Source organism: Peromyscus eremicus, chromosome 17 (assembly GCF_949786415.1).
Source record: "Peromyscus eremicus chromosome 17, PerEre_H2_v1, whole genome shotgun sequence".
Classification (NCBI taxonomy): Eukaryota; Metazoa; Chordata; class Mammalia; order Rodentia; family Cricetidae; genus Peromyscus; species Peromyscus eremicus.
Window position 1 is genome coordinate 17,205,651 of NC_081433.1, and position 26,684 is coordinate 17,232,334.

Here is a 26,684-nt window from a genome sequence, read left to right on the forward strand (position 1 = left end):
TCATCCCTAAAACAGATGTTTCTTTATCCTCTTCTCAAGACTCCGGGATATATACAGAAGGGGAGTCAGAAAGATTGTAAGAGCCTGAGGTGGTGGATAACTCCATGAAAACAGACACAACAAGGCGGATACACACATGGACTCAGAGAGACTGTGACAGCATGCACAGGACCTGCACAGGTTCAAATGGGACAAAATCCATTTGAAAGGAGAAGCGAACACAAAGCCCCAACCCTAAGAAGATATCTGTAGTTAATATAGTATGTAATTGATAAGTTGATAAAACCAGTTTTCTCTTATGGAATATCACTAAATGTATCAACCACACTCCAGGAGTAGTTGTCCAACATGATATGGACTCAGTGGTTTGTTTGTTGGGGGTTTTGTTTGTTTGTTTGGGGGGTGTGTGTGTGTGCTTTTCAGTTTGTTTTGGTACTTTTTGTCTTATTGGTTTGTATGACTTGGTTTTTTCCCTTTTTGCTTTGTGAGAGAACATGAAATTGAGTGACGGGGGGTGGGGGTGGGGGTGGGAATGACCTAACAGAAGATGTGGGGGCAGGAGGGGCGGGGCTGGGGAGAGAAATAGCTTAATGGTGCAATTCAAAATCTGAGGAGGAAAAAAAACAAACAACAAACACAAACCAGTAGATGATAAGAAATAATAAAGACCGCAGCAGAAACGAATGAAGCATAGACAAACGATACGAGGAATCGATGGATCTGGAAGCTGGCTCTTTGACATGATAAAGAAGACTGACAGATGCTTGGCCTACCTAGCCAAAAGAAAGGAAAAGAGGATCCAAACTGGCATTATCATAAATGAATAGGGAAACACTACGAAGAAATTCAGGGTATTATAAGAAAATACTTGATAATTGGACTCCCAGAGATCCACCTGGGGCCTAGTCATGGATCTCTGCCTCCAGGTCCATCAGTAGTTGGATGAGGTTTCTAGCACGACAATTAGGGTGTTTGGCCATCCCATCACCAGAGTAGGTCAGTTCGGATTGTCGCTCGACCATTGCCAGCAGTCTGTTGTGGGGGTATCTTTGTGGATTTCTGTGGGCCTCTCTAGCACTTTGTTTCTTCCTATTCTCATGTGGTCTTCATTTACCATGGTCTCCTATTCCTTGTTCTCCCTCTCTGTTTTTGATCCAGCTGGGATCTCCCACTCACCCAAGCTCTCTTTCCCTCGACCCTCGCCCTTCACTACCCCCACTCCTGTCCAGGCTGTTCATGTAGATCTCATTCCATTTCTCTGTCGTTGGGCGATCCCTGTGTCTTTCTTGGGGTCCTGTTTTCCAGGTAGCCTGCCTGGTGATGTGAGTAGCAGTTATATGAGAGAGAATTGTTGAGACCAAGGTCGGATAAAGCACAGAGACAAATAGCCAAACAAACGGAAACACATGAAATATGAACCAATGGCTGAGGGGTCACCAACTGGATCAGGCCCTCTGAGTGGGTGAGACAGTTGATTGGCCTGATCTGTTTGGGAGGCATCCAGGCAGTGGGACCGGGTCCTGTGCTCATTGCATGAGTTGGCTGTTTGAAACCTGGGGCCTATGCAGGGTCCCTTGGCTCAGCATGGGAGGAGGGGACTGGACCTACCTGGACTGAGTCCACCAGGTTGATCTCAGTCTGTGGGGAAGGCTTTGCCCTGGAGGAGATTGGAGTGGGGGGCGGGCTGGGGGGAAGGTGAGGGGGGCGGGAGGGGGGAGAACAGGGGAATCTGTGGCTGATATGTAGAACTGAATTGTATTGCAAAATAAAAATTAAAAAAAAAAAACCTATTTTCAATAAAAAGAAAAAGGAAAAGAAAAAAAAAAAAAAAAAAGAAAATACTTGAAAAACCTGTACTCTGTCAAGTTGGAAAATCTAAAAGAAGTGAACTCATTTATACATTCATTCAAATCACCAAAGTTACCCCCCAAGAGATCAACAATCTAAACAGGGCCATAGCAAATGAGGGAATTAAAACACTTATAGATGGCCGGCCAAGTAAAAAAAACAAAGCAAAAAAAAAAAAAGAAAAAAAGAAAGAAAAAAATCCAAAGCCCAGATGGAGCCACAGCAGAACTCAATCAGACTTTCAAAGATCCAATAATCCTTAAATTATTCAAAAAAATAGAAATATAAGGATTATCTCCAAATTCATTTCGGTATTATTTTAATATCAAAACCAGGTAAAGATACACACACACACACACACACACACACACACACACACACGAAAAAAATTGAAAAGACAGACCAACATCCCTGATGAACACAGATGCAAAAATACTAGCAAACATGGACCAGGCACATACCAAGATCAGCCGTTATGACCAAGTTCGCTTTATCCCAAAAATGCAGAGATGCTTCAGCATATGTAAGTCAATAAATGTAATCAATCATATAAACGCACTCAGTAGATGGAGAAAGAGACTTTGATAAAAATAAATCCAACTGCCTTTTATGATGAAAGTCCTAGAGAGAGGAGGACTAAAGGGAACATCCTTCAACATAAAGGCTACTTATGACAAACCCACAGCCAACATCACCCTAAGTGGAGAAAACCTTGAAGCAATCCATTGAAATCAGGAATGAGACACGTTCTCCATTATCCCCACTCCCTTTCAATATAGTCCTTGAAGCGCTAACCGATGCAATAAGTCAATAACATGAATTCATGGGATGCAGACAGAAAAAGAAGACATCAAATTATCCCTGCTGGCAAATGATACGATATTATACATAGGAGATCAGAAAAATCTACCAGAAAACTTCTAGAATCAATCAACAATTTCAACGAAATGGAAGGATACAATATTAACTTACAGAACTCAGTAGCTTTTCCATCTACCACCAACAAACCTCCTCAGAAAGAGCTCATGGGCACAATTCCATTTATAATAGCCTCAAAGCCATAAAAGATCTTGGGATAAACCTGCCCAAGCAAATGAGACCTCGACAATGAAAACTTTCAAATCTCTGAAGAAAGATATTTAGGAAGACAGAAAACAGAAAGATCTCCCATGTTCATGTAGCTGTATAATTAATATTGTGGACATGACCATCTTCCAAAAGCAACTACATATTCAATGGGAATACCAATCAAAATACCCCCAAAATTCAACAACACTCCATAATGAAACAGAATTAACCAAAAATTCAATATAGGAAAAACATGTACCTCAAAAAGAAAAAGCCAGAGCCTCGACCACACTGAGTAGGAAAACCCTGAGACATGCCTCTAGAGCAACCAGAAGTCTGTCCACTCCACCACTTTTATTCAAATATATTTGAAGTCTTAGTCAGAATAGTAAGATAAGAGACACATTAAGAGCTTCCAGCCGGGTGACGGTGGTTCACGCCTTCAATCCCAGCACTCGGGAGGCAGAGCCAGGCGGATCTCTGTGAGTTCGAGGCCAGCCTGGTCTACAGAGTGAGTTCCAGGACAGGCACCAAAACTACACAGAGAAACCCTGTCTCAAAAAAAACGAAACCAAATAAACAAAAGAGAGAGAGAGAGAGAGAGAGAGAGAGAGAGAGAGAGAGAGAGAGAGAGCGAGCTTCCAAACAGGAAAGGAAGAAGTCAAAATACACATTTTTGTAAAACAAAAACATAGTTGGACATTTAGGAAAACAAGCAAAAAGAACTCTACCAAAAAAAAAACAATAAATAAATATGCAAATATAAAACTCAGTGCTTTTTAGCATGTTTCAGTTTTTGTGATTGATTATTCATTGTATGAATTACTTTGTTACATAGGGCATTTTCACAGACATACGTACTGTACAGGAGCATATTCCCTTCCACATCCACTACTTTCCCTTCCTTGTTCTTCCCTTCTCCCATTGGTCTCCCTTTGCCTTCCATGGCATAGTTACAGACATGGTTATGTACTTATATAGACTATAGGAACTACATATGAGAGAAAATGTGTTGTATTTGTCTTTCTAAGACTAGCTTAATTCACCTCATATGATAATCTCCAGTCACATCCATTTTCTACAAATGATATAACTTCATTCATTGGCTTTTTTATATGCAAATAATAAGACACCTGCAGAACTCACAACAGCAATCCCATTCACAATCTTACAAACAAACACACAGGAATAAATCTAATCAAGAAAGTGATTAAGGCACCAAAAAAAATGGAAAGGCATCCTACTTTCATAAGCTAGAAGAATTAGGTAAATATGCTCACTCTAACCAAACTGAGGGAAAGCTTGCCATCCCTACCAAATTAACATTCTCCAGAGAAGTAGAAAAAAATCTAAATTATCAATAGTGCCACAGTAGACCATAAAAACCAAAGAAATTCTAAATAAAAAGAATGAAGCAGAAAGGCACCACCCGACCTGAGTACTAAATATACAGACGAGTTATAACACCAAAATGCTGTGGCACTAGCAAAGAGAGCTGTGGGAGTGGTGTGCAAATCAGAGAAGCCAGGGATAAACTTGAGTGTTACAGTCCATGACTTTTTGTAGGAGAGAGGAAGTATGCAAAATAAGATGAAAACTACATGACGTGACACAATGGGGGAAAATATCAGAAATCCTGCACAGGGAGAGAGAGAGACGGGGGCGGGGCGGGGGGTGAGAAGAAAGGAGGGAGGGAGAGGGAGAGGGGAGAGAAGGAAGGAAGGGGAAGGGAAGGAGGGAGGGAGGGGGAGAGAGAGGAAAAGAAGCAGCAGATTAGATTACACCAACCAGCTCAGCTGAGGTGATCTGACAGGACCTGTCTCGGGCTGCCTGGATATGGACACAAGGGGGAAAACCCAAGAGCGGCGTGAGAAGTCTCAGGAATGACGACCAGGGTCTGTATGTGATTGTAGCCATAGTCACTTCCATTTGCCAAGCTCATCATCCTGTCTGTGTAATTGGTCCCTTTTATTTTGTGGAGAGCACACCCCCGGTAAAATTGATTTTAAAAAGAAAACTTTTAAGAGTAATTTAACAACAAAGAAGGAGGACTTGTTCTACAAGATAGTAACAATCTCCTTCCCCCCCCCCTTTTTTTTTTTTTTTTTTGGTTTTTCGAGACAGGGTTTCTCTGTGTAGCTTTGCGCCTCTCCTGGAACTCACTTGGTAGCCCAGGCTGGCCTCGAACTCACAGAGATCCGCCTGGCTCTGCCTCCCAAGTGCTGGGATTAAAGGCATGCGCCACCACCGCCCGGCTTCCTCCCCCCTTTTTTAATGGGATATGCAAACCAGTAATTCATGCCCATGTATACATTGTATTTAAAGGGATGTGCATTATCACTGCAGATACTGCATTACCCAGAAGCACTGTATTCTGGACTGTGTGCATTCACTGTATTTTCAGGACTTTCCTGACACACAAATGATCAAAATTATCTGAAGTTCACTCCACAGTGTATGACTGGTTCCCTCATCATACTGCTAGTCCCATGGGAAAGCTATGTCCTAAAAATGATGGGTTGGATTGATGACAGATTAAATTCAAACATCTAGTTACGAAATTCATTATAGCAGTGCTCCACGAGGTACTCAGTTTAGACATAGAACGTTCCCGACAAAGAAAGGCTAAGACAATGAGTTTGTTATCCGTTTCTCTAGATTACATACTCACTTGTTGGGAGCCACAATCACAGATTTCATTTCCCTCCACTATTCCATTTCCACAGACGGGTCTTGGACTAGTTTGCATTTGTGGCTTATTCTGAAGGCATTTGGCACCCACATTAGATATAAAACGTTCAAAGTCTCTCAAACTGCAATTGCTAAACACCTTCATACCTGTAGATTGCCTAAAAATGAATTCATATACTGTTGTTAGCTGTATGCATCTCAAAGCATAACCCCATATCATATGTTAGCTTCATGATATTGTTTAATAGATGATAGCAAATGCTCCTAATAAGTGTTCATAATTATTCTGGGGGAGGTCATGTGATTTTATTTACTACAAACATTTTGTTACTTAAAAAAATAAGTACAAATCAATAGTAAAAGAGGTGATTTTATAATAGATAAAGGACTTGATTTAGATACTACTCAAAAAAGAAAAGTCATGCCCAATTTTCTACTATACACAGAGGAAGAAGAAAGACAGTTTCATCCATGAGAACAAATTAAGGGATCAATTTTGTAAAAGGAAAAAGTAAACAGAGGAGATCCAGAAAAGAATCAATCATGTCCAACCAACAAACCTCTAAACAATACCAGAAGAGGTTTGGTTAATACCAAACAGTCAGAACAGCATCCAAGAAAATCATCAGTAACAACAAACCTGTCAATAAGAACCTTAAATGCAAAGGACCTTGACTCACCCATTGAAAGATGCAGATGAACCATTAAAGACAACTATCCATTTTCCCTGAGAAACCCATATAACTAACAAAGACATCCATAAACTGAATTAAAGCCTAGAAATAATAGGACTATTATTTACATTTTATATATTATCACATTATATATCATAGGAAATAAAGAGGGTCATTAATAGAGAAGGTCATGCCTCAACTGGATAATGTGCAGAGAGTGGGAGACTTTGGAACACTCGTCCTAAATGGGATGTCTCCATCACACTCCTCCCCTTGGGGCTCAGGGAGCCAGGTGAAAAGGGAGGCAGAAAGATTGTAGGAGCCAGATGTGGCGGGTGACTCTGAAGAAACAATGTTTTCCTGACACAGCAGTGCTCGTGCTCTAGGAACTCAGAGAGACTGCGCTAACACAAACGAGGCCTGTGCAGGTTCAAGCTAGATAGGACCCCAGCACTGGCAGGGGGAAGCGGACACACAGTCCCACCACTAGCCAAGACGGTATCTAACCGATACCCACTAGCAAGGGGAAAACCGGTTTTCTCCAATGGAGTCTCACTGGGTGTATCAACCATCCTCCAGGGCAGGCCCTGTTCCCAGAAGCAGGTAGCCAGCACAAAATGAACTCAATGGTAGCTTTGTCTTTTTTTATGTTTGTTTGTTTTTTCTTTATTGGTCTTTTTCTTAAGTAAAAGAACATCCATTTAAATACTAGCAAAGCAAATCCCAGAAGGTTCAACCTCTTTTTCCAAAGTAACACAAGTACCACACATTTGGTTTGAGCCTCCAGCTGACAGTCCTTGTTTGATTGGTAGTTTGTTGGGTTTTCTTTTCCCATATCAAACTAATCTAAAAGTAAACACAAAAAGCTCTGCCTTTAAAAAAAAAAAAAAGACCATGATTTATGGGCTTCAAACATATTTTAAAGGATCCTTACTGGAAAAAGCAGGTATATTTCACACAATACATATCTAAGGAACATTCCTTGACCTGTATATTGCACATTGAACTTGTCTGCCTTGACTGGAATTGTTAATAGTATTCCTCACATTCTACTGCTCTTATGTTTAAGTTGCAGGTACATATTTTGTCATGAGCTTGATCTCCTTATAGTTCATTTAGACTGTAAGGAAACACTACACTTAACACAAAATAAACACAACTAACAAACATTTTTGGAAAACTTACACAGCTGTTGGAGTCATGATGCAGACGGTTTCTGGGCAGTGGCATTTCGCTGGGTCATCATATGATATTCCCAGACTGAGGCCCAGCATCTGGGTGACGACAACGGAAAAGGCCTCCAGAGTCATGTTCTTGGGATACTAAAGCGACAAAGGGATCCAAAAGAGAAGACACCGTTGAATGATGATAAAAGGACTTTTCCAAGTTGGGGCCCTTTTATTTTGTATCAAGCCCTTCACAGTAATGGACGTGATTCCTTGGATGGGTGAAAACCTGGAGTTCCTCTTAGGAAAGGTACTGATACAAGCATCCGGTCAGTGTCGAGCTCTGTTCATTTCCCATTTTTCAACTCTATTCTCTTCCATTGCTAATATTTATCTCTGTCTTAATTACAAAGGCATTATAAGTTTTTATATAAACTATATACATCCCTCCCACTTCTTAATCTTCAAGACTATCCTGGCTTCCCAAAAGTTAAATACAATTTGTAAAAAGCCTCGTTCTTGGAGTGTGTCTCCCCAGTGACTCCCCCCTCGCCCAGCGTCCTGCCTCAGCTGCACAGTCCTAGGTTCTCATCTAGGCCTGGCCAACAGACTGTAACAACAGTCACTCCTCCGTCACTTCAGTGACAACATCTCGCACCCTCTTTATGGATTGGATAAGAACATACCATTGTGATTCCTGCAGAGTATTGCTCAGTACACATCTTTCCAGGATACGTTGCTCCCACATAATTTGGGTACTCGTTATAACTAAATACATAAACACACATTTGTAATTAATCCCAGTGAACAACTGACCTGTGAGAATTCTTGAAAATGTAAGGGTCCTAATTCAGAAAAAAATCCTACTCTGAAGCAAGTTGAGGTTCAGTGGTTAAATATGTCCCTAATTGTGGGAATTTGGAAGATTCTCAACGACACTGGACTCAATGCTCTGATCTACAAATCACACAAAGCACCCAGGTCTCTGCTGGCCTTGCTGCTCCCCTCACCTTTGGTTGAGACAAGCCAAGTCACTGCTGATGTTTGGATCAAACACCTTTTCTCCAGTGGCAACAACAAAACTCACTGCATGGAAAACAATGTGCCACTTTTTTTTTTTTTTTTTTTTTTTTTTTTTTTTTTGGTAGAGAGTGTGACAGTGTCTCAGGGGAAGGACTTTACTATTTCTTAGCTCACCATTTTTACCCAGCTTGGAGAAAGAAGGAGCTTGAGGTGAGTGAGCCCACTATCCGATCTCACAAAAGTTCATGCGTGCGATGACTTCCGCAAGAAGGCTGAAGGGGGGTGCTTAGTGTATTTCACGCCACAAGAAGGCAAGAAAATGAAGGGAGTTGGGGGGAACCCGCAGCTCTTCTGCTGATGTGCCTGGGGCCAAGTACCATAACGCAGTGAAACAGAGACACACGACGGCTTTATAAAAGCTAAGAGGAAAACACACATCCTCTCGCCTCTCCAATCACCATCAGCTGTGAGCCAAGAAGGGCTTTGTTCAACAGGTCAAAAGCATGAGGCCCGGTGCACTCACACACACACACTCACACACTCACATACACACACCAAACAAAAAACACACAGACACAAACTTGCTTAATACATGAGATTGGGGCAGGAAGACTAAGGGGGTGAGGTGAGTATATACACATGTGGAGGCCAGAGGTCAACCCTCAGAAGCCAGCCATCTTTTTTTTTTTTTTTTTTTTTTTTCAGTCTCACTGGGACCTGGGGCTGGCTGACTAGGCTAGGCAGGCTGACCAGAAAGCCCTCATCAACACTGTCCCTGCCTTCCTGGCACTGAAGTTACAAGCGCCACCACACTTGGCTTTTCACGTGGGCTCAAACTCAGGTCCCTCAGGCTTGCACAGTAAGACTCCCCTGCCAAGAGCGGGCAGAAGACACAGGCATCCAGATCCAAGAAGTTCAAAAGATTCTGAAATTGTACATTCCTGAGGTATAAATGTCAAGTCGGACTATCAAAAGTATGAAACAAAAAAAGAGAATGTTCTTTAAAAGGCAGGAGAAAATGTCACTTAACATACAAAGGAATCTATCACACTAATGCCAGACTCCTCATCAGACATATTACAAGCAGGCCAAATGAGAATGCATAGTGAAAGAAAATGAATTCCCAACCAATAATGCTGTGCCCCCAAAAACCTAACCTTCAGAATGAAGACAAGGAGTTCCTCCTAAGGGAAGCACAGACCGGGGCACTTCCCCATACCAGACTGACTGCCCCAGAAACACTCAAGGTGTCCTGCACCAGAGGAGGATAGATGAAGGTAAAATCCATCACAGAACATACAGGTACAGAACTCACGGAGGGGCAGACAGGGACCGCACGCACTCCTGCCCCATCTCCAAACTCACAGGCTGGGCTCTGGTCTAGATGCTCCTGCACTGGCCCAACCTGAGGCAGGTTAGAATCTTTCATCAGACACATTACCACATTACCAAGGAAACAAGGCCACATAACCAATATTTGAAACAAAGCATTTTTTTCTGGCTTGCTTATTTGCTAAGGAGGTGTGTGTGTGTGTGTGTGTGTGTGTGTGTTCGTTATATATTATCAAATGCAAATTTATAAAACTTGATCAAATTCTATAGGGTTGCCTTTTAATTCTGCTGAGTGTTTCCTATGCAGAAGCTCTTTAGTTCCATGTAACCCCATTAATTTGGTCTGTTTCCAAGGCTGTGGTTGGTTGGTTTGTTTGGAGAAAGGGTTTCATGTAGCCCAGGCTGGCTTTGGACTTCTGAACTTCCAATACCCCCATCTCTATCTCTCAAGTACTGGGAATACGGCACATACCACCACATCAGTTTATGTAGTGTTGAGGATTGCCAGCCTTATCAATTGATGCTAAGCAAGTGCTCTACAACTATGTTGCATACTACTTCTGACATTCCATCAAAAATAAAATATCCTACCTCTGAGCAACCTCACTGAGCTTCTCCCCCTGTTTCTGGCAGGTTTTTTTTGGGCTGGGGGGCGGGTTTCGGTATCTTAGTCAGGGCTACTACTGTTGTGATGAAACACTATGACCAAAAGTAAGTTGGAGAGGAAAGGATTTATTTGGCTTACACTTCCACATCATAGTCCATCACTGAAAGAAGTCAGGACAGGAACTCAAACAGGGCAGGATCCTGGAGCAAAAGCTGAAGCAAAGGCTATGGAAAGGTGCTGCCTACTGGCTTGCTCATCATGCCTCGCTCAACTTGCTTTCTTATAGAACCCAGAATCACTAACCTATGGGTGGCACCACCTACAATGGGCTGGGCCCTCTCATAGCACTTAAGAAAACGCCTACAGGGGCTTGCCTACAGCCAGATCTTATGGAAGCATTTTCCCAACTGAGGTTTCCTCCCTTCAAATGACTGTAACTTGTGTCAAGTTGACATAAAACTAGCCAGCACATTCTGATGTTATATTTAAGTCCTTTTCAAAGACTATTTTTAACTATGTGTATGTGGGGGGCGGGGGTGAGGATGCCCTCTTGAGCGCAGATCCCCTCAGAAGCCAGAAGCATTGCATCCCCTGGAGCCACCAGACATGGCTGCTGGCACTGAAACCCAGTCACCCCGAAAGGCAGTTAAGTTCTCTGATGTTATCTGAATTTGTTTCCCATACGGTAAGAAAGAACAACCTCATTTCATTATTGGGAATATAGATATCCCATTTTCTAATATCATTTATTAAGGAGAATGCCTTCCTCACAGTATGTTCCTCCCAACTTCGTCAACAGTCAGTTTGTTACAGATACGTGGCTTCTAGTTTTCTGTTGAGCCCTTGTCTAGGTATCAGAATTACGCTGGCCTCGGAGTGAGCTTAGAAATAGTGCTTCCTCACTCAATCCTAAAAGGGATGGTTCCATCAATTTCCTCCCCTCATGGCTCCAGAAACTCTGTGCAAGAGGAGGCAGACAGATTGTAAGAGCCAGAGGGGATGGGAGACCCCAAGGAAAAGATGTCTTCTAGACACAAGACTGATGCACATGTGATCTCAAAGAATGGGGCGGCACGCACAGTTCCTGTGCATGTCTAACCCAGATAAGGTCCCAGAGGGGAAGTAGATACAAGCCCCCATCCCTACGCCAGACACTATGTCCAACTGATAACTTTTCTCCAATGGTGTCTCACTGCGTACACAAACCACTCTTAAGGGCAGGCCCCATGCCCAACAGTAGATAGCCAACACAAAACGAACCCAATCATATTTCCGGAGGGTTATTATTGTTGTTGTTATTCTGTTTGTCTTATTCTGGTTGGTTTGTTTTCATTGGATGCTTGTGTGTTTTCTAATGAGAGAAACAAAGATAGGCTGTGGATTTGGGTGGGTGGGTGGGGATGTGGGGAGGACCTAGGAGGAGTTGGAGGAGGAGAAAACCACAATCATAATTGCTTCCCCTTTGTTTTGCAGTTGTTCATGAATGATTAATATTGTGCCTTTATGTGGGCTAGTTAATTAATCATTATTTAATAATTCATTTATCTAGTTTGGGGAACTCTGCTGGCTTCTTCCCCTTTGATGTTCTGAGGAAGGGACTAACTTCTAAAACTTTTAAGACCCAAATAGGTGAGTTTGGACTTACTGTGTTCTTATTTTATGAGAGGTTAAAAACCAGTTGTATGTATGTGTGTGATGTGTCTTTACTTGTTACACTGGGCAGGTATATATGATATATGATGGGGGACCAGGTGACTCACATCTGTTCCCTGGCTGGAAACATTCCTGATTCCGGGCCCTCTGGGGATTCTTAGAGGAAAAGACAGTCACCTTAATGCTTTCTGCTCCACGTTGCCTGATCTTGAAGGGCAACTATACTCTGTACTGGCACTGGGAAGCCATGATGCCTGACCCAGGAGTCTCTAGCTCCCTTATTTCTTTGGCTTTTAGATTTACTGCAAGTATGGGAAATATAGGCCAGTCTCACCACAAGCCAAAAGAGGGAAAAGCTTTGGCCTAAATGGACATTGAGGAATGCATTCCATCGGCAAAGGTGCCCATCTCCCTCCTCCAGTAATTTAGTTCTAAACATGTAAGGAAAAATATTGTCTTAAGTCCACATGACAAATGTCACCTTTAGCTCCTTGGAGTATTGTGCTACTAAGCCTTTCTCATCTCTTAAAGAGATGGAGATGAACTTTCTACTTCATTTTTGCTGTTATGTTTTTACTGGGTGTACCTAGACTTCATGTAGCTGTCATATGTGTCTATGTTAACTTTCATGTGTTGTTTTGTGTTCCAAAGTAGAACTAAGTAACAAAACCTACGGTCTCTTCAATTTTTCATTTATTTTGTACACTGAAATAATTTGTTTTTATTACATATTGTTGGCATGTCCAGTTAAAATGCAATTGTGCATTGTAATTATGAATGTAAATGTGAGTATTCTAGTGGTATATTAAAAGTCCCAATAAATGCTAGCTACCTTATCATCTTGCATACTCTAAACCTCTTAAAAATCCATCAAAATAGTATCTGGGTCTATTAACTGTTTTATGAAAGCTTAAACTGGCATTTGTTTATATAAAACATTCATTGGAATGATAAGATGAAAATTTTATTATGTTATGAAAGCCAATGTTATATGCATAGATTTTGATAAAGAATTCTTTCCAAAATAGGTCCCAAAGGAAAAAATTATTACTTAAAATTTTGTTAATAGTCATTGGTAACATAAAAATCTCAGGACATAAAAATGCTAACATTAACCAAAGTACTTCTAAGTGATGTGTCTTAAAAATCCTCATTAGACTAATTGCTATGTTTTTATTTTTCAGGAATACTCTTAATATCATTTGCTTATTAAGACTATAATACTGCCGGGCGGTGGTGGCGCATGCCTTTAATCCCAGCACTTGGGAGGCAGAGGCAGGCAGACCTCTGTGAGTTTGAGGCCAGCCTGGGCTACAGAGTGAGTTCCAGGACAGGCTCCAAAGCTAAACAGAGAAACCCTGTCTCAAAAAAAGATTTTTTTAAACTATATATATAATATATACTACTTACATAAAAGATCTTTTTAAAATGTCTTTCTCACAGTGAGGTTTACAGGAAATATAATCCTGACAAACATTCAAAATCTGGATGTTATCTTCTCCAATTAAACTAAAGGACATGCTGAAAACCAAGCTATTGGTGCTTGCTCAGCTGGCTTGAAGCCTTGTCAACCATCAGCTCAGGCTCCCCACTTTTAAAAGTTTACTTTAGACCAGTGGTTCTCAACCTTCCTAAGGCTGTGACCCTTTAACACGGTTCCTCATGTTGCAGTGACCCCCAACCATAACATTATTTTCATTGCTACTTCATGACTATAATTTTGCTACTGTTATGAATCATAATGTGAATACCTGATATGCAAGATACCTGATCTGTGACCCTCCAAAGGGGTCATGACCCACAGGCTGAGAACTACTGCTTTAAACCCTTAAAAGTTTGAGATTAGTGCTGTTCATTGCTGCAAAAACGTAATAGGATAAAAAGCCCACCCGTGAAGCTGACAACTGTGGTCTAGAAAGATGGCTCAGCAGTAAAAAGCACATACCGCTCTTCCACAGGAACCTAATTCAGTTTCTGGTACCTATGCCAGATGGCAGCTCACATTTGCCTGGGACTCCAGTTCCAGGGGATCCAGTGCCCTCTTATGATCTCTATGAGCACCAGACACATACATGGTGCACAGACATACGAGCAAGCAAAACACTCATATGCATAAAACCAATAAATCTAAAAAAAGATAAAAATAATTTTTTTAATAGCTGACAAATGATAGATCTAAATAAATCTGTCTTTCCATATAACTGTGTGTGCACGCGCATTGCTTGCATGCAGGTAGGTTTTTATATCATTTACATGATACCGAATTAATTTGTAAGTAAATGCTTATATAAATTTTAAGTGTTTGGTTAATCCCAAATTTCTTTTGGGTTCATGGTGTAAAAGCCTCAACTCCAGCAGCCTGATTGCTTAAGCTTTGCTTCCTATCTGGATAAACCAGTTAAATAGACAGTATTGAGAGAGACAGTGGAGGATATATTATAGTCAGTGTGAAAAACAAACTCAGCTGTCTAATGGTTGCAGATCTTTCTCTTTGTAGGTATTAACAGGAGCCTCTGAATTTAAATTTTAAAAAGATGAACTGTGCATAGACAGGTCTAGTCAGGATGGTATCTCCTTGATGCTTGTCTCAATTCTGGTTCTGTGAGGTCACTGAAAGGTGACTATTACTTGAGAGATGAACCAATTCTTAGAGGATAATAGTTTACACTCCAGGCTGCAGCCTCCATCCTAGATAACTGCCATCATCTGGGCTCTGCTGTCACAGCACAGCAAAACTCAGAGCTTCCTCATGCTGTGAATGCCTCATGAGCTCAAATGAGAAGGAGATGCCTTCTATTAAAAGCCATTTCAAGGGGCTTGTTATAATGACCTACATCTCCAATAGTCATTGTAAATTTGTTAACAAAACACAGAACTATTCTGTAGCATGAATCTTAAAAGTTCTTATTAATAAAATCAAACCTGAGGCCAGTTATTGGAGTGAATGCTGGAAGGTCAGAGAGATAGAACAAGCCACAGCTAACCTCACCTGGCCAACTTCTCAGCTGATCTTGTTTCCTCAGACTGGAAACCTCTGTGTCCTCATCCCAATGGCTCTCAGCTGAACTGTGCTCGAAACCTAAAAGCTTAACCAGCCAAATGCTTAACCATGCCAAATGCTTCTCGTTTCTGGTCCTCATGCCTTATAAACCTTTCTGCTTTCTACCACCACTCCCTGAGATTAAAGGCTGCTTTCTAGGATTAAAGGCATGAGTCACCATGCCTGGCTGTTTCCAATGCAGCCTCTGACCCCAGATAAGTTTATTAAGGTACACAATATTTTGGGGAACACAATACCACCACATTCTTTCTCTGGAATCTGCTAACCAGGATTTACAGGCTTTAAAAGATAGCAATGAAATCTTACAGAAAAAGATTCTCTCTCTGGAATCTGCTAACCAGGATTTACAGGCTTTCAAAGATAGCAATGAGGTCTTACAGAAAAAGATTCTCTCTGGAATCTGCTTTAAAAGAGAGCAATGAAGGCTTACAGAAAAAGATTCTTTCTCTGGAATCTGCTGATCAGGATTTACAAAACAGGCTTGTACCAAAAATTGATCTTATTGATAATAAATGTGAATATTTAATGGACAGAACACTAACTCTCCAGACACTATATAAGGAAGAAAGATTATCATTAATTGATAAGATAAGGTCCATGGAATGATGTGTTTCTGAGGAACATAAAAACTTCTATGATTCCATGAGAAATCTGGAGTCCCTTGCCAGAGAAGAGGTTCACTCCCTAGAACAGACCCTAGGTGCTCGTTTACAAGCTTTAGAAGAAACTCTCAGTAAACATGACAAGGGACCTAATAAGCAGAAGGGCAAGACCATAGAGGTTGTAACATCTCCAAATGGCTCTCATACAATGGCTTATCTTGTTATCATCCATGAGAAGCCAGCAGATGATACACACCCCGAGCCATATAATACATATACATTACAACCAATTTCAACAAGGGACTTTAAAAATATAAAGGAAGCAGTAGTTACCTATGAAATACACTCCACATACATAAGACAGATGTTAAATTCATGGTCTACCTCACATAGAATCATCCCAGATGACTGGCATCAGTTAATTTCAGCTGTTCTAGAATATAGCCAGTAGCTACAGTGGAAAAGCTGGTTGAGAGAAGAGGCAAAAAATTTAGAACAACAAGGTAAAATCAGAGGTTTTGTGATCTCCCAAGATCAAACACTTGGTGAGGGATGTTTCACTGACAGGAATGTACAAGCCACTTATGATGAGCATACAATATCCCTATGCCATACAGCAGCTCTAAATGCTTGGGAAAAAATTCCAGAACCTGGAAAACCAACTGAGGTATACACAAAGATATTTCAGGGGCCTCATGAACCCTTCACTGATTTTTTACAAAGGCTGAACACAGCTATAACAAAAACTGTATCAGATAAAGAATTAAGAAAAGTATTAATTGAGTCCTTGGCATTCGACAATGCTAATGCAGAATGCAGAAGAATACTTACACCATTAAAGATCAGATCAGCTCCTTTGGAAGAATGCATTCAGTATACTAATGGTGTTGAGTCTCGTAACTACAGTAATGAGGCTTGGATAGGAGAGACAAATCCCAGAGGTGAAAGAAGGCCCCGTGTTACCAAATGTTTTAAATGTGGTACACCAGGTCATATAAGTAAAAACTGTACGTGGGGTACTCCTAGAAGTAATACTCCTTTTAGAAATAGCCTAAACAGGAGACCCCAACCACCTCCCGGATTATGTAGAAGGTGTGGCAAAGGCCGACATTGGACCAGTGAGTGCAGATCAAAAATAGATATACGAGGCAACTCTTTACTGGCGGGAAACACCTCAGGGGGCCTCTTGCAGGCCCCCAAATCAAATGTAGTATGAACATTCCCAGCCACTGTGGAAGAAATTCCTCTCCAGAACAACTGAATAAACCAATGCCTAATGTAAAAACCGATACTGCAATGGATGATAAAACAGCTCTGATAGGTGGATCACAGTTTACAAAGAACACTATAAAACAAATATTTTGGCAGACTTCCATAAATGAACAAAGACCAAAGCTTAGAATTCGAATTAATGGCCTGGTTCTGGAGGGCCTGGTAGACACAGGTGCAGATGTGACTATAATTACACCAAAATCATGGCATCCGAAATGGCCTCTTCAAGAGGTAGATGTCCAACTTTTAGGGATTGGCACCCTATCTCAGATAAAACAGAGTTCGAGATGGGTTGAATGCATAGGGCCAGAAGGACAGAGAGGAAGGCTGAAGCCATATGTAGCAAATGTAGCAGTAAAACTTTGGGGCCGAGATCTGTTACAACAGTGGAATACCCAGATTAAAATTCCTACACTTTCAGAAAAGGAATATAGACCAATGCACGTTTCTAGGAACAATATCATGACATGCTATAAAAATCAGTCCCCAACCATTCAGGCTGTTCACAAACAGAGCACGACTGCTGTTGAACTCTCAGAAGTACCAACTGCCTTACCTTTAAAATGGCTAACTAATAAACCTGTCTGGGTTGGACAATGGCCTTTGACAAAAGAGAAGCTACAAGCTTTAGAACAGCTGGTTCAAGAGCAGTTAAATGCTCAACACATTGAAGAATCTACCAGCCCTTGGAATTCTCCTGCATTTGTTATTAAAAAAAAGTCTGGTAATTGGAGAATGCTGACAGATCTGAGAGCTATTAATAAAGTAATTCAGCCAATGGGCTCCCTACAGACTGGGATGTCCTTGCCCTCTCTGCTTCCTAAAGAATGGCCTATAATAGTTATTGACTTAAAAGACTGTTTCTTTACCATACCCTTACAAGAAAATGATAGAGAAAAATTTGGCTACACAGTACCTAATTATAACAATTCTCAGCCAGTCAAGAGATATCAATGGAAGGTCCTCCCACAGGGAATGTTAAACAGCCCTACTTTGTGCCAATACTTTGTGCAGAAACCATTGGAGATAATTCGTGTAAAGTTTCCACAATCTATAATTTATCACTATATGGATGATATCCTATTAGCTGATCCAAAATTAGATACATTAGAAAGCATGTTTGAAGAAGTAAAAAAGTTTTGCCTTGCTGGGGACTGCAAATTGCTCCTGAAAAAATACAAAGAGGAGATTCTATTAATTACTTAGGATATAAGATAGAGCTACAAAAAATTAGACCCCAAAAGGTACAACTAAGGAGAGATCGATTGAAGACTCTTAATGATTTTCAAAAGTTATTGGGAAGCATTTCCAACTTACTGGGTATCATGGGAATACCCAAAGATGGACTACAAAATTTGGCTAATACTCTAGAAGGGGACAAATAATTAAATAGTCCAAGAGAATTATCAGCCAAAGCTGAGAAGGAATTGGCTCTAGTAGAAAAGACAATTCGAGAAGCACATGTGGATCGTGTGGATCCAGAACTTAAATGCATTCTTGTCATATTCCCCTCCAGACATTCCCCAACAGGTATTTTGATGCAGGGGGAAGATATTATATTGGAATGGATATTCCTACCACGTAAACCAAATAAGAAATTAAAGACTTATATAGAAAAGATCTCTGATTTGATTCAAAAAGGTAAACTAAGACTTCGCCAGTTGACAGGAATGGACCCAGCAGAAATTGTAGTACCTTTAACTAATGAAGAAATTTCATCACTATGGAAAGATAATGAATACTGGCAGAGAGCCTGCAGTAACTTTTTGGGAGAGATTAACAACCACTATCCCAAAAGCAAGAGAATAGAATTCATAAAGAAGACCGAATGGGTCCTTCCTCACATTGTATGACAAAAGCCAATTTCTGGAGTCCTCACATTCTATACTGATGCAAATAAATCAGGGAAAGCAGGATATAAATCAGGAGACTTAAGTAAAGTGGTACAAAGTCCATACAGCTCTGTACAAAAGGCAGAACTGTATGCCATTCTTATGGTACTGATGGACTTCACAGAACCCCTCAATATAGTCACTGACTCTCAATATGCAGAGAGAGTTGTTTTACATATTGAAACTGCTGAATTTATTCCTGATAATACAGAATTAACTTCATTATTCATACAATTGCAGGAAATCATCAGAAAAAGGGAACATCCTATATCCCATACAGGTCTGCCAGGACCTCTAGCACAAGGTAATGATGAGATTGATCAGTTACTAATAAGTAATGTGCTAGAAGCTTCAGAATTTCATAAGAAATACCATGTAAATAGCAAAAGTTTGAAGAAGGATTTCTCCATCACTTGGCAACAGGCTAAGGATATTGTGAAAAAATGTCCTACTTGTTCCATCTATAACCAAATTCCATTACCTGCGGGGAGCAATCCAAAAGGTATACAAAGAAATGAAATTTGGCAGATGGATGTGTTTCATTTTGCAGAATTTGGAAGATTAAAGTATGTACATCATACCATTGACACCTATTCAGGATTTCAATGGGCAACTCCTATGAGTTCTGAAAAGGCTGATTCTGTGATTACACACCTATTAGAAGTTATGGCCATCATGGGAATACCTGTACAAATTAAGACAGACAATGCCCCAGCATATGTCTCCAATAAAATGAGACAATTCTTTGCTTATTACAATATAAAGCATGTTACAGGTATACCACACAATCCCACAGGCCAAGCAGTCATAGAAAGATCCAATCGAACTTTAAAGGATCTGCTAAATAAACAGCAACAGGTAACAATGACTCCTAGAAATAGATTGCATAGTGCTTTATTAACCTTGAATTTTCTCAATGCTGATGAGAAAGGAACAACAGCTGCGGAGAGACATTGGACGACAGACAAAACTCCTGAGCTAAACCAACCAGTTTATTTCAAGGATGTGCTGACCTCAGAATGGAAACCTGGATATGTTCTACATTGGGGAAGAGGTTTTGCCTTTGTTTCTGCAGGAGAAGAAAAGCTATGAATACCAACAAAATTAATAAAAATTTGATTTGAACAGGAAAAAACCCTTGATGAGGAGAAGTAAAAGATCACCCACCAATGTGACATCTCTACAAGTTGTAAGAAAAATTTAACAATCAAAGGTTGGGGTAGGGTTCTGTTTTTGTCTTTCCAGGATAATGGAAATACCCATCTTCCACAAATCATAAGGCCTTGGATATCCAGATGTTTACAGCAGAAAGAAAGAATCTATTGGTACCAATCTACACACGGTAAAATCTCACTAACATCTATCTCTTTTATCAATCTAGAAAAGTTGTGGTTCCAATTTAATTATAAGCCAAGCTGGCTTTGGAAATGGAATTGGCTCACTCCTTCTCTAAACCCAAGCACATTGCTAAAAGAAAAGTTTGAGAGATTCTTCAGTCCCATATCAGAAGAGCCCTCTGGTGTGGGACAGAAGGAAACCAATAAAAAGGGACCATTGTCTTCTAGATTCTAATTCTCTCCATGCTTACTCTTGATTTCTCAGAATCCTTTCTTACATGCTATGTCCTCTTTAAATCCAAACCTTCCATTTTGATAACAAATAAGTTTTTCTAATAGCAATCTCAGAAGTCTCCAGAAGGAAAATGGGGCCCCAACAACAACTCTACCCAATCCAGAATGATGCCATGGTAATCATCATCATACTACACTTCTTACCAGAATTTCAGACAATCTTACCCATTACTCTAAGACTTGCTGCGGAACCTACAGTTAGTCTAACTGAGATTTAACTATCTGAGCTTTCTCACAGTTATCCCAACAGAGATAACATCACCCCCTAAACAGCAGGAAGCAATGCTAAGAAAATGATGCCCCTTCTCCCTTAGGTTTCATAATTCTCAGGGTTATGGATGATGTTTATAGGGTTGGGGGTGGAAGAAAATATTAAACTCAGTATTCTAAAAAAAAAAGAGAGAGAAAAGGGAAAAGAAGAAATAGAATGGATAAGTATAAGATATTATGGTAGATTATTGTATATACTAGTAAACAAATTTAGTAAAATAGCAGCCTTAAATAATTTGCACTGTAATTTGCACTGTTATGGATTCTTATATGTTGCTACAAATGTAAACTATTTTTATATTTCTGTTTAAGATAATTTGTATATTGACACAAATACAGAACTATATTTGTTATAATGTACATATATTTCTACTCTTATTTGAAATATTTGTATATTGATACAAATGTAAATTTATATCTGTCATACTTTATGTATGTTCTACTTCTGTTTAGGATATTCGGTATATTGATATATATTTAAGATTATTGTCATATTGCATATTGCACTACATACTCCTACCTGTTATAAATATTGATATATATTTAAGATTATTGTCATATTGCATATCACACTATATACTCCTACCTCTGTTATAAACATCTTGTGTATTGTTACAATTTTGAAGTCATCATTCTTTACCATACATTTGATTATAGACTGTTTACCTTGTTTGCGTGAAGCCTTAGTCCTTAGGTTATTTCGGTAGATAAGACTTATAGATTTATAGTCACCTATGCTTGTCATCTCTATAGTTATGTTAGGTTATCCAGATTTACAGATACATAGATCAGATGGACAGGTAATCTTCAAACACTTCATAGACCTAGAGAATATGGCATTTAAATAACTTAGAATTCTGTTGACATGAGACACAATTGCTCCTGGCTGCACCAATTTGATCCCGAGAGAATGTTGGGCTTCTAAGACATTTCCATTTGGAAGTTTGTCTTCTTGGCACAAAATGGCCTACTGGGCAAAGAACTGCCCTTGCCTCGACGGCTGACAGTACGAATGCAATGCTGTCCTTTCTGGACAAGCGGGACACAAGGAAAGCGACCACTGTACTCTGCCAAGACAGGGTAAGATGGTCTTTCAGAATTCCTGCTTCTGAAAATGGTCTGTCAGATACTTTAGGCCTGTAGCCAATTTGAATGCACCAACAATGCTGAGAAACATTAGGTGACTGTCCAGGCTGCCAGCTGTCTCAGTCTACTCTTTCAAGATTCCCGAAAGTTGCTTGCATCCGTCTACCATTTCTCAGGTACCATTATATTCCTTCTCAGGTCTTTGATGGGATTGAAGACTGGCAGTTATAGTTACAACTTAGTAGATAGAACATATTAAGTATTAGATTCAGGTTCTTTAAGATAGGACACCTTTTGGAATGATCTTTGTAACATGCCATTTACCTATGCTCTATACTTCTCTGGATTTTAGTATGTGTTTCTTGCTTGATATTGTTTGCATTGGTTGTAGTTCCATCTTATCTAGGTCATTATCCCTCATTATTCCTGGACAATATTTGATAACTATTCCTTTGTATATAGTCTTGTATTAGGTTAGAACCTTCTTATTTAGACAAAAAGAGGGAGATGTAGTGGGTAGCCATTCCAGCTTTGATCTGGAAGTTCCAACCCCCATTGAGACTTCGGCAACCGTCACGCCTACAAGGCGGGGCCAAGGGAGGCACCTGGAGACCTGAGATCTGGATGGGCGGTGCTCTGACTCGGTTCCAGGACCTTGGACGGTGCAGATGGGACAAGCAGAGCTCCAGAGAACACCGCTGGACTGTGATACACCTTCCCCAGACCCCACGACCTACCTATCCCTTAACTTGTAAGTTACGCCATTAAATAAATCTCCTTTTAACTACGTGGAGTGGCCTTAATAATTTCACCAGTACTATTCATAGGTTTTACCTGTATTTGTGTTACTTTTTGACACCATGTATATGCTTCCTGGTCTTTTAGATGGAACACTCTGGGTTTTTCATTTAAAATATCATCTTTTTCATTGCTCTCTCTTATTGTCCCTACCCCAGCTCAACTTTAGACAGACAGCTGTGGAGTCTGCATGGGACCAGACGAGGTCCTCTGCATACAGGAGACAGTTGTGTAGCTGGGTCTGTTTGAGGGGCCCCTGGTGGTGGGATCAGGATCTATCCCTCATCCATGAGCTGGCTTCCTGGAGCCCCTTACCTATGGTGGGACGCCTTGTTCAGCTTTGATGTAGCGGGGAGGGGCTTGGTCCTGCCTCAATTGAATGTACTAGGCTCTGCTGACTCCCCATGGGAGGCCTTACTCTTTTGGAGGAGGGGATTCAGGAGGGGAGCGAGCGGGAGGAGGGATGAGAGAGGGATCTGTGGTTGGTATGTAAAATGAAAAAGAATATTTTAAATAAAAATAAATAAAATGTAATCTTATTAAAAAGAAAATATTTTCCACATTTTTCAAGAATAGTAACGGTGATTAAAAGATAAATAAGGAATCATCAAGTGAAAAAAAAGAATATGTAAGGATTATAGATTTGAGATATAATTTTGGTAAAAGAAGACTAAAGGAAAGAAAAATGCTTTGTGGTTTAAAAAAAATAGTCTTTGTATGATAAGGTCAAGGTTAGTCCAAAATAAAGATGAATAAGAACAAAGTCCAAAGAATATACCATGAGAATTTAAGAAGAAAGTGGACATGGTTATAACTAATTTGATTATAATACACACTTACTACTTTTTGAAATTATAATTACATTTCTTTCCTCCTTCCACATACCCCTCTCCTTGCTCTCCTTCAAAGTCATGATCTTTTTTCACTAATTGTTATTGCACATGCACACACACACACACATTCCTAAGCATAACCTGTTTAGTCATATGTTACTTGTCTGTATATTTTCAGAGCTGACTGGCACTGGACAATTGGTGTGCTCTTCCCTGGGATAGACCACCTCTCCAGCTCCCATCTTTCCTCATTTGCCTACATAGTTTTTTAGAGCTAAAACCAGTGCTTGGTTTTCCATTTGAAACAACAAGGCTGTCTAGAGTGTTAGTATGCTTTTATTAATGCTTGCCAGAGACAACGGGCTTTCAGAAAAGTTTTGTTTTATCCTTTTACTAAACGAGAGCTTTAAAAATTGATGTTAGAGGAAATAAAGAGCATAACTGTGACTCCTACGTTTCCCCTTGTGGCCATTAAGGTAAAACTAAACAAAACTTAGGCATACCTGCAAGGCCTAAAAATTTGAGTTTCAAATAGGTCTGACCTCTTGTTTCTACCACAGTTATTAATTAGTTCTATTTGCTACATGGGACAAGACAGTTCTGATTTTTAGGAATTCTGAATACTATATTGTTGTCTAATTTCTTCTGTAACACAAATTTTCCATTTACTTTTCCCAACTAAAATCCAGTATAATACCAAGATAATAGAACAGATCGACTCAACATGGACAAATAAAAATTAATATTATTCCTCTTTTATGTCACACAGAGAGGATTAAAATAAATCACATCAGAATGGTGAGTGGGTTTTGATGATGTGGTCCAGGAGTTCTCCCTCAAAGGCTTCCCCAGCTAGTCTTCTCTCCTTAAGACTTCGGTCCTCCCCACTACTCAACCTCATCTAGGCCAGAGCCTAGGAAAGAGTCTTCCTGGCAGCAAGGGACTTTAAATGACGTTTAATAAATGCTATGTGGCTCCCACAAGCACACACTGTGATGGCCCTGGGCCAAAGCAGCTATGACTATAAAGACTGACTGAAGAGGAGATCACTGGAGTGCAGAGACCAGAACGTTGCAAGTCCAGAGCCAAATTCTCTTAGGCTGATTGTAGCCTAGCTCTGGGTGTGGCCTGACATCTCTGTGACTGTTAGGTAAATACTGTAGGATGTACAAACAGACCCCTAGCGTCCACCTACCAAAAGGAAGAATGAAATCAGATCGCCTCTAAGGCCAATAGCTAAGGTTTCCCCTGGGCTACAGTCTGTCCACTTGCTGTGCTCACCAATATCTTTGAAAGGTCCCTTGACTCATGACTTCCTTTGTTCTGAAAGACTTCATGAAATTGTTACATTAGAACATGGGATTTGGATTAACCTGAATCTTTGTTCCCAGGCCATGGCCACTCATTTTTTTTTCCAAGGCAGGGTTTCTCTGTGTAGCCCTGGTTGTCCTGGATCTTGCTCCAGGACAGGCTGGCCTTGAACTCACAGAGATCCGCCTGGCTCTGCCTCCTGAGTGCTGGGATTAAAGGCGTGCACCACCGCTGCCTGGCCGCATTGGTGATTGTCCCTAGACACGTGACTCTGGGTAAACTGTCCCCTCCTCAGTCAAGCAGCACACTTCTCTAGGGAAATTTGTTGATTTCAACTAAAGGGCCACAGCCATTGTTCATACTTGCTTATTTCCATTTCAAGATCTTTGAGTTTCTCATTTTGGGTACTAGCAAGTTACAGATTCTCTTTTTTCAACTATATCTGGATAAAAATCTGTCAATTTTATTCATCACAAATAATCTACTTTTAGTTTATTGATTTTCTGTATTTTTTCTCTCTTTTTTTTCTTTGCTTACCTCTATTTTTGCTAACTTCTGCTTTTGTCTTCATTGTTTACTCTTAACTTGCTGGGGGGTTTTCTAACTTTTTAAATGAAAAAACCAATATGGACATGTTTCCTCCTTTTTTGTTTTCTTTTTATTTATTCTTCTCTCATACAATACATCCTGACTACACCTCCCCCTACCTCCTGTCTCCCCCAGATCTACTGTCCCTCTTCAGAAAAGAGCAGGCCTCCCAGGGATATCAACCGAACACAGCATAATAAGATGCAATAAGACATTTCCTTCTTTCTAATATGGGAATTCATAACTATGAAATTTCCTGAAACCACTATTTTATCTACATCTCACATTTTTACACTTTTAAATTATGTTTCTGTATCTATATATGTGTACAATGATTTCAGGTACCTATGGAGGCCAGAAGAGGGCATCAGATCCCAAGAAACTGGAGTCACAGGCAGTAAGCCACCCAACAAAAGTGCAGAAAACTCAAGTCAGAACCTCTGCAAGAACAGTATGTACTCCCAACCCTGAGTCATCTAGCCACTCTCCTGCAAACTTTCATAGATGTGTTTAGGTGCTGTTGTCTCTAAACACTTTCTAATTTGTTAATATGTTCTTTGAGTCACAGGTCATTTACCTGTTTTCATTCCAAAGAAGAAATTTAAGAAACAATTTCTTACTGCTTTTAAACTAATTCTGTGGTTAAAGAATATATAGTAATAACTTGAGTCCTTTTTAGTTTATGGATATTTGTTTTATATCCAAAATCTTCACTATGCACATGTATTTTGCTCAAGTATGTGTAATATTCTATAAATGTCAGTTAGCTCAAGTCAGTTGATAATCATGTTCTAGTTTATATGTTATATGTCTATTTAAGAAAGACCTTGAAATTTGCAACAGACAGTCAATCAGTTTTCTCTTTTTTCTTGTGAGTTTTATCTATGTGTACTCGAACGCCCTGTAATTAGTGTGATAAATGCCCTGCACACCTGCCCTCTTACAACATTCACCTTTCATTATTATTTGGCGTGGGCCTTAGCCAAATTCTTTTCTCTGGGATCTTCACCTTGTAACATAGCAGACCCAGCTTCTTCTTATTATGATTTCTTAACATGATTATCATCACTTTTGCTTTCTTTAAAACTTGGTTTTATACAAGTGGACTATAACAAGTTCCTACTTTTTCAATTTGATACCACATGGGGTGGCTTACATGAGATGCTCCCCATAAGTCTTAGCACTCAAATACTCCGTCCTTAGTTGGTGGCTGTTTGGAGAGGATTAGGATTAGAAGGTGTGGACTTGCTGGAAGAAGCATGTCACTGGGAGGAAGGG

General features: G+C 40.1%; 1 protein-coding gene across 2 annotated transcripts in view; it reads right to left on the bottom strand.

Moving 5' to 3' along the window:
- Window positions 1-26,684, bottom strand: part of LOC131894097 (disintegrin and metalloproteinase domain-containing protein 32-like) — a 107,261-nt gene that overhangs the window by 30,692 nt on the left and 49,885 nt on the right. For both annotated transcript variants that reach the window (XM_059244262.1, XM_059244263.1), the window contains exons 10-12: window positions 8,134-8,215; window positions 7,467-7,603; window positions 5,588-5,765 (exon numbers count right to left, since the gene is read on the bottom strand). In XM_059244262.1, the coding sequence (XP_059100245.1) occupies window positions 5,588-5,765; window positions 7,467-7,603; window positions 8,134-8,215 (397 nt within the window). The remainder of the gene's footprint in view (window positions 1-5,587; window positions 5,766-7,466; window positions 7,604-8,133; window positions 8,216-26,684) is intronic.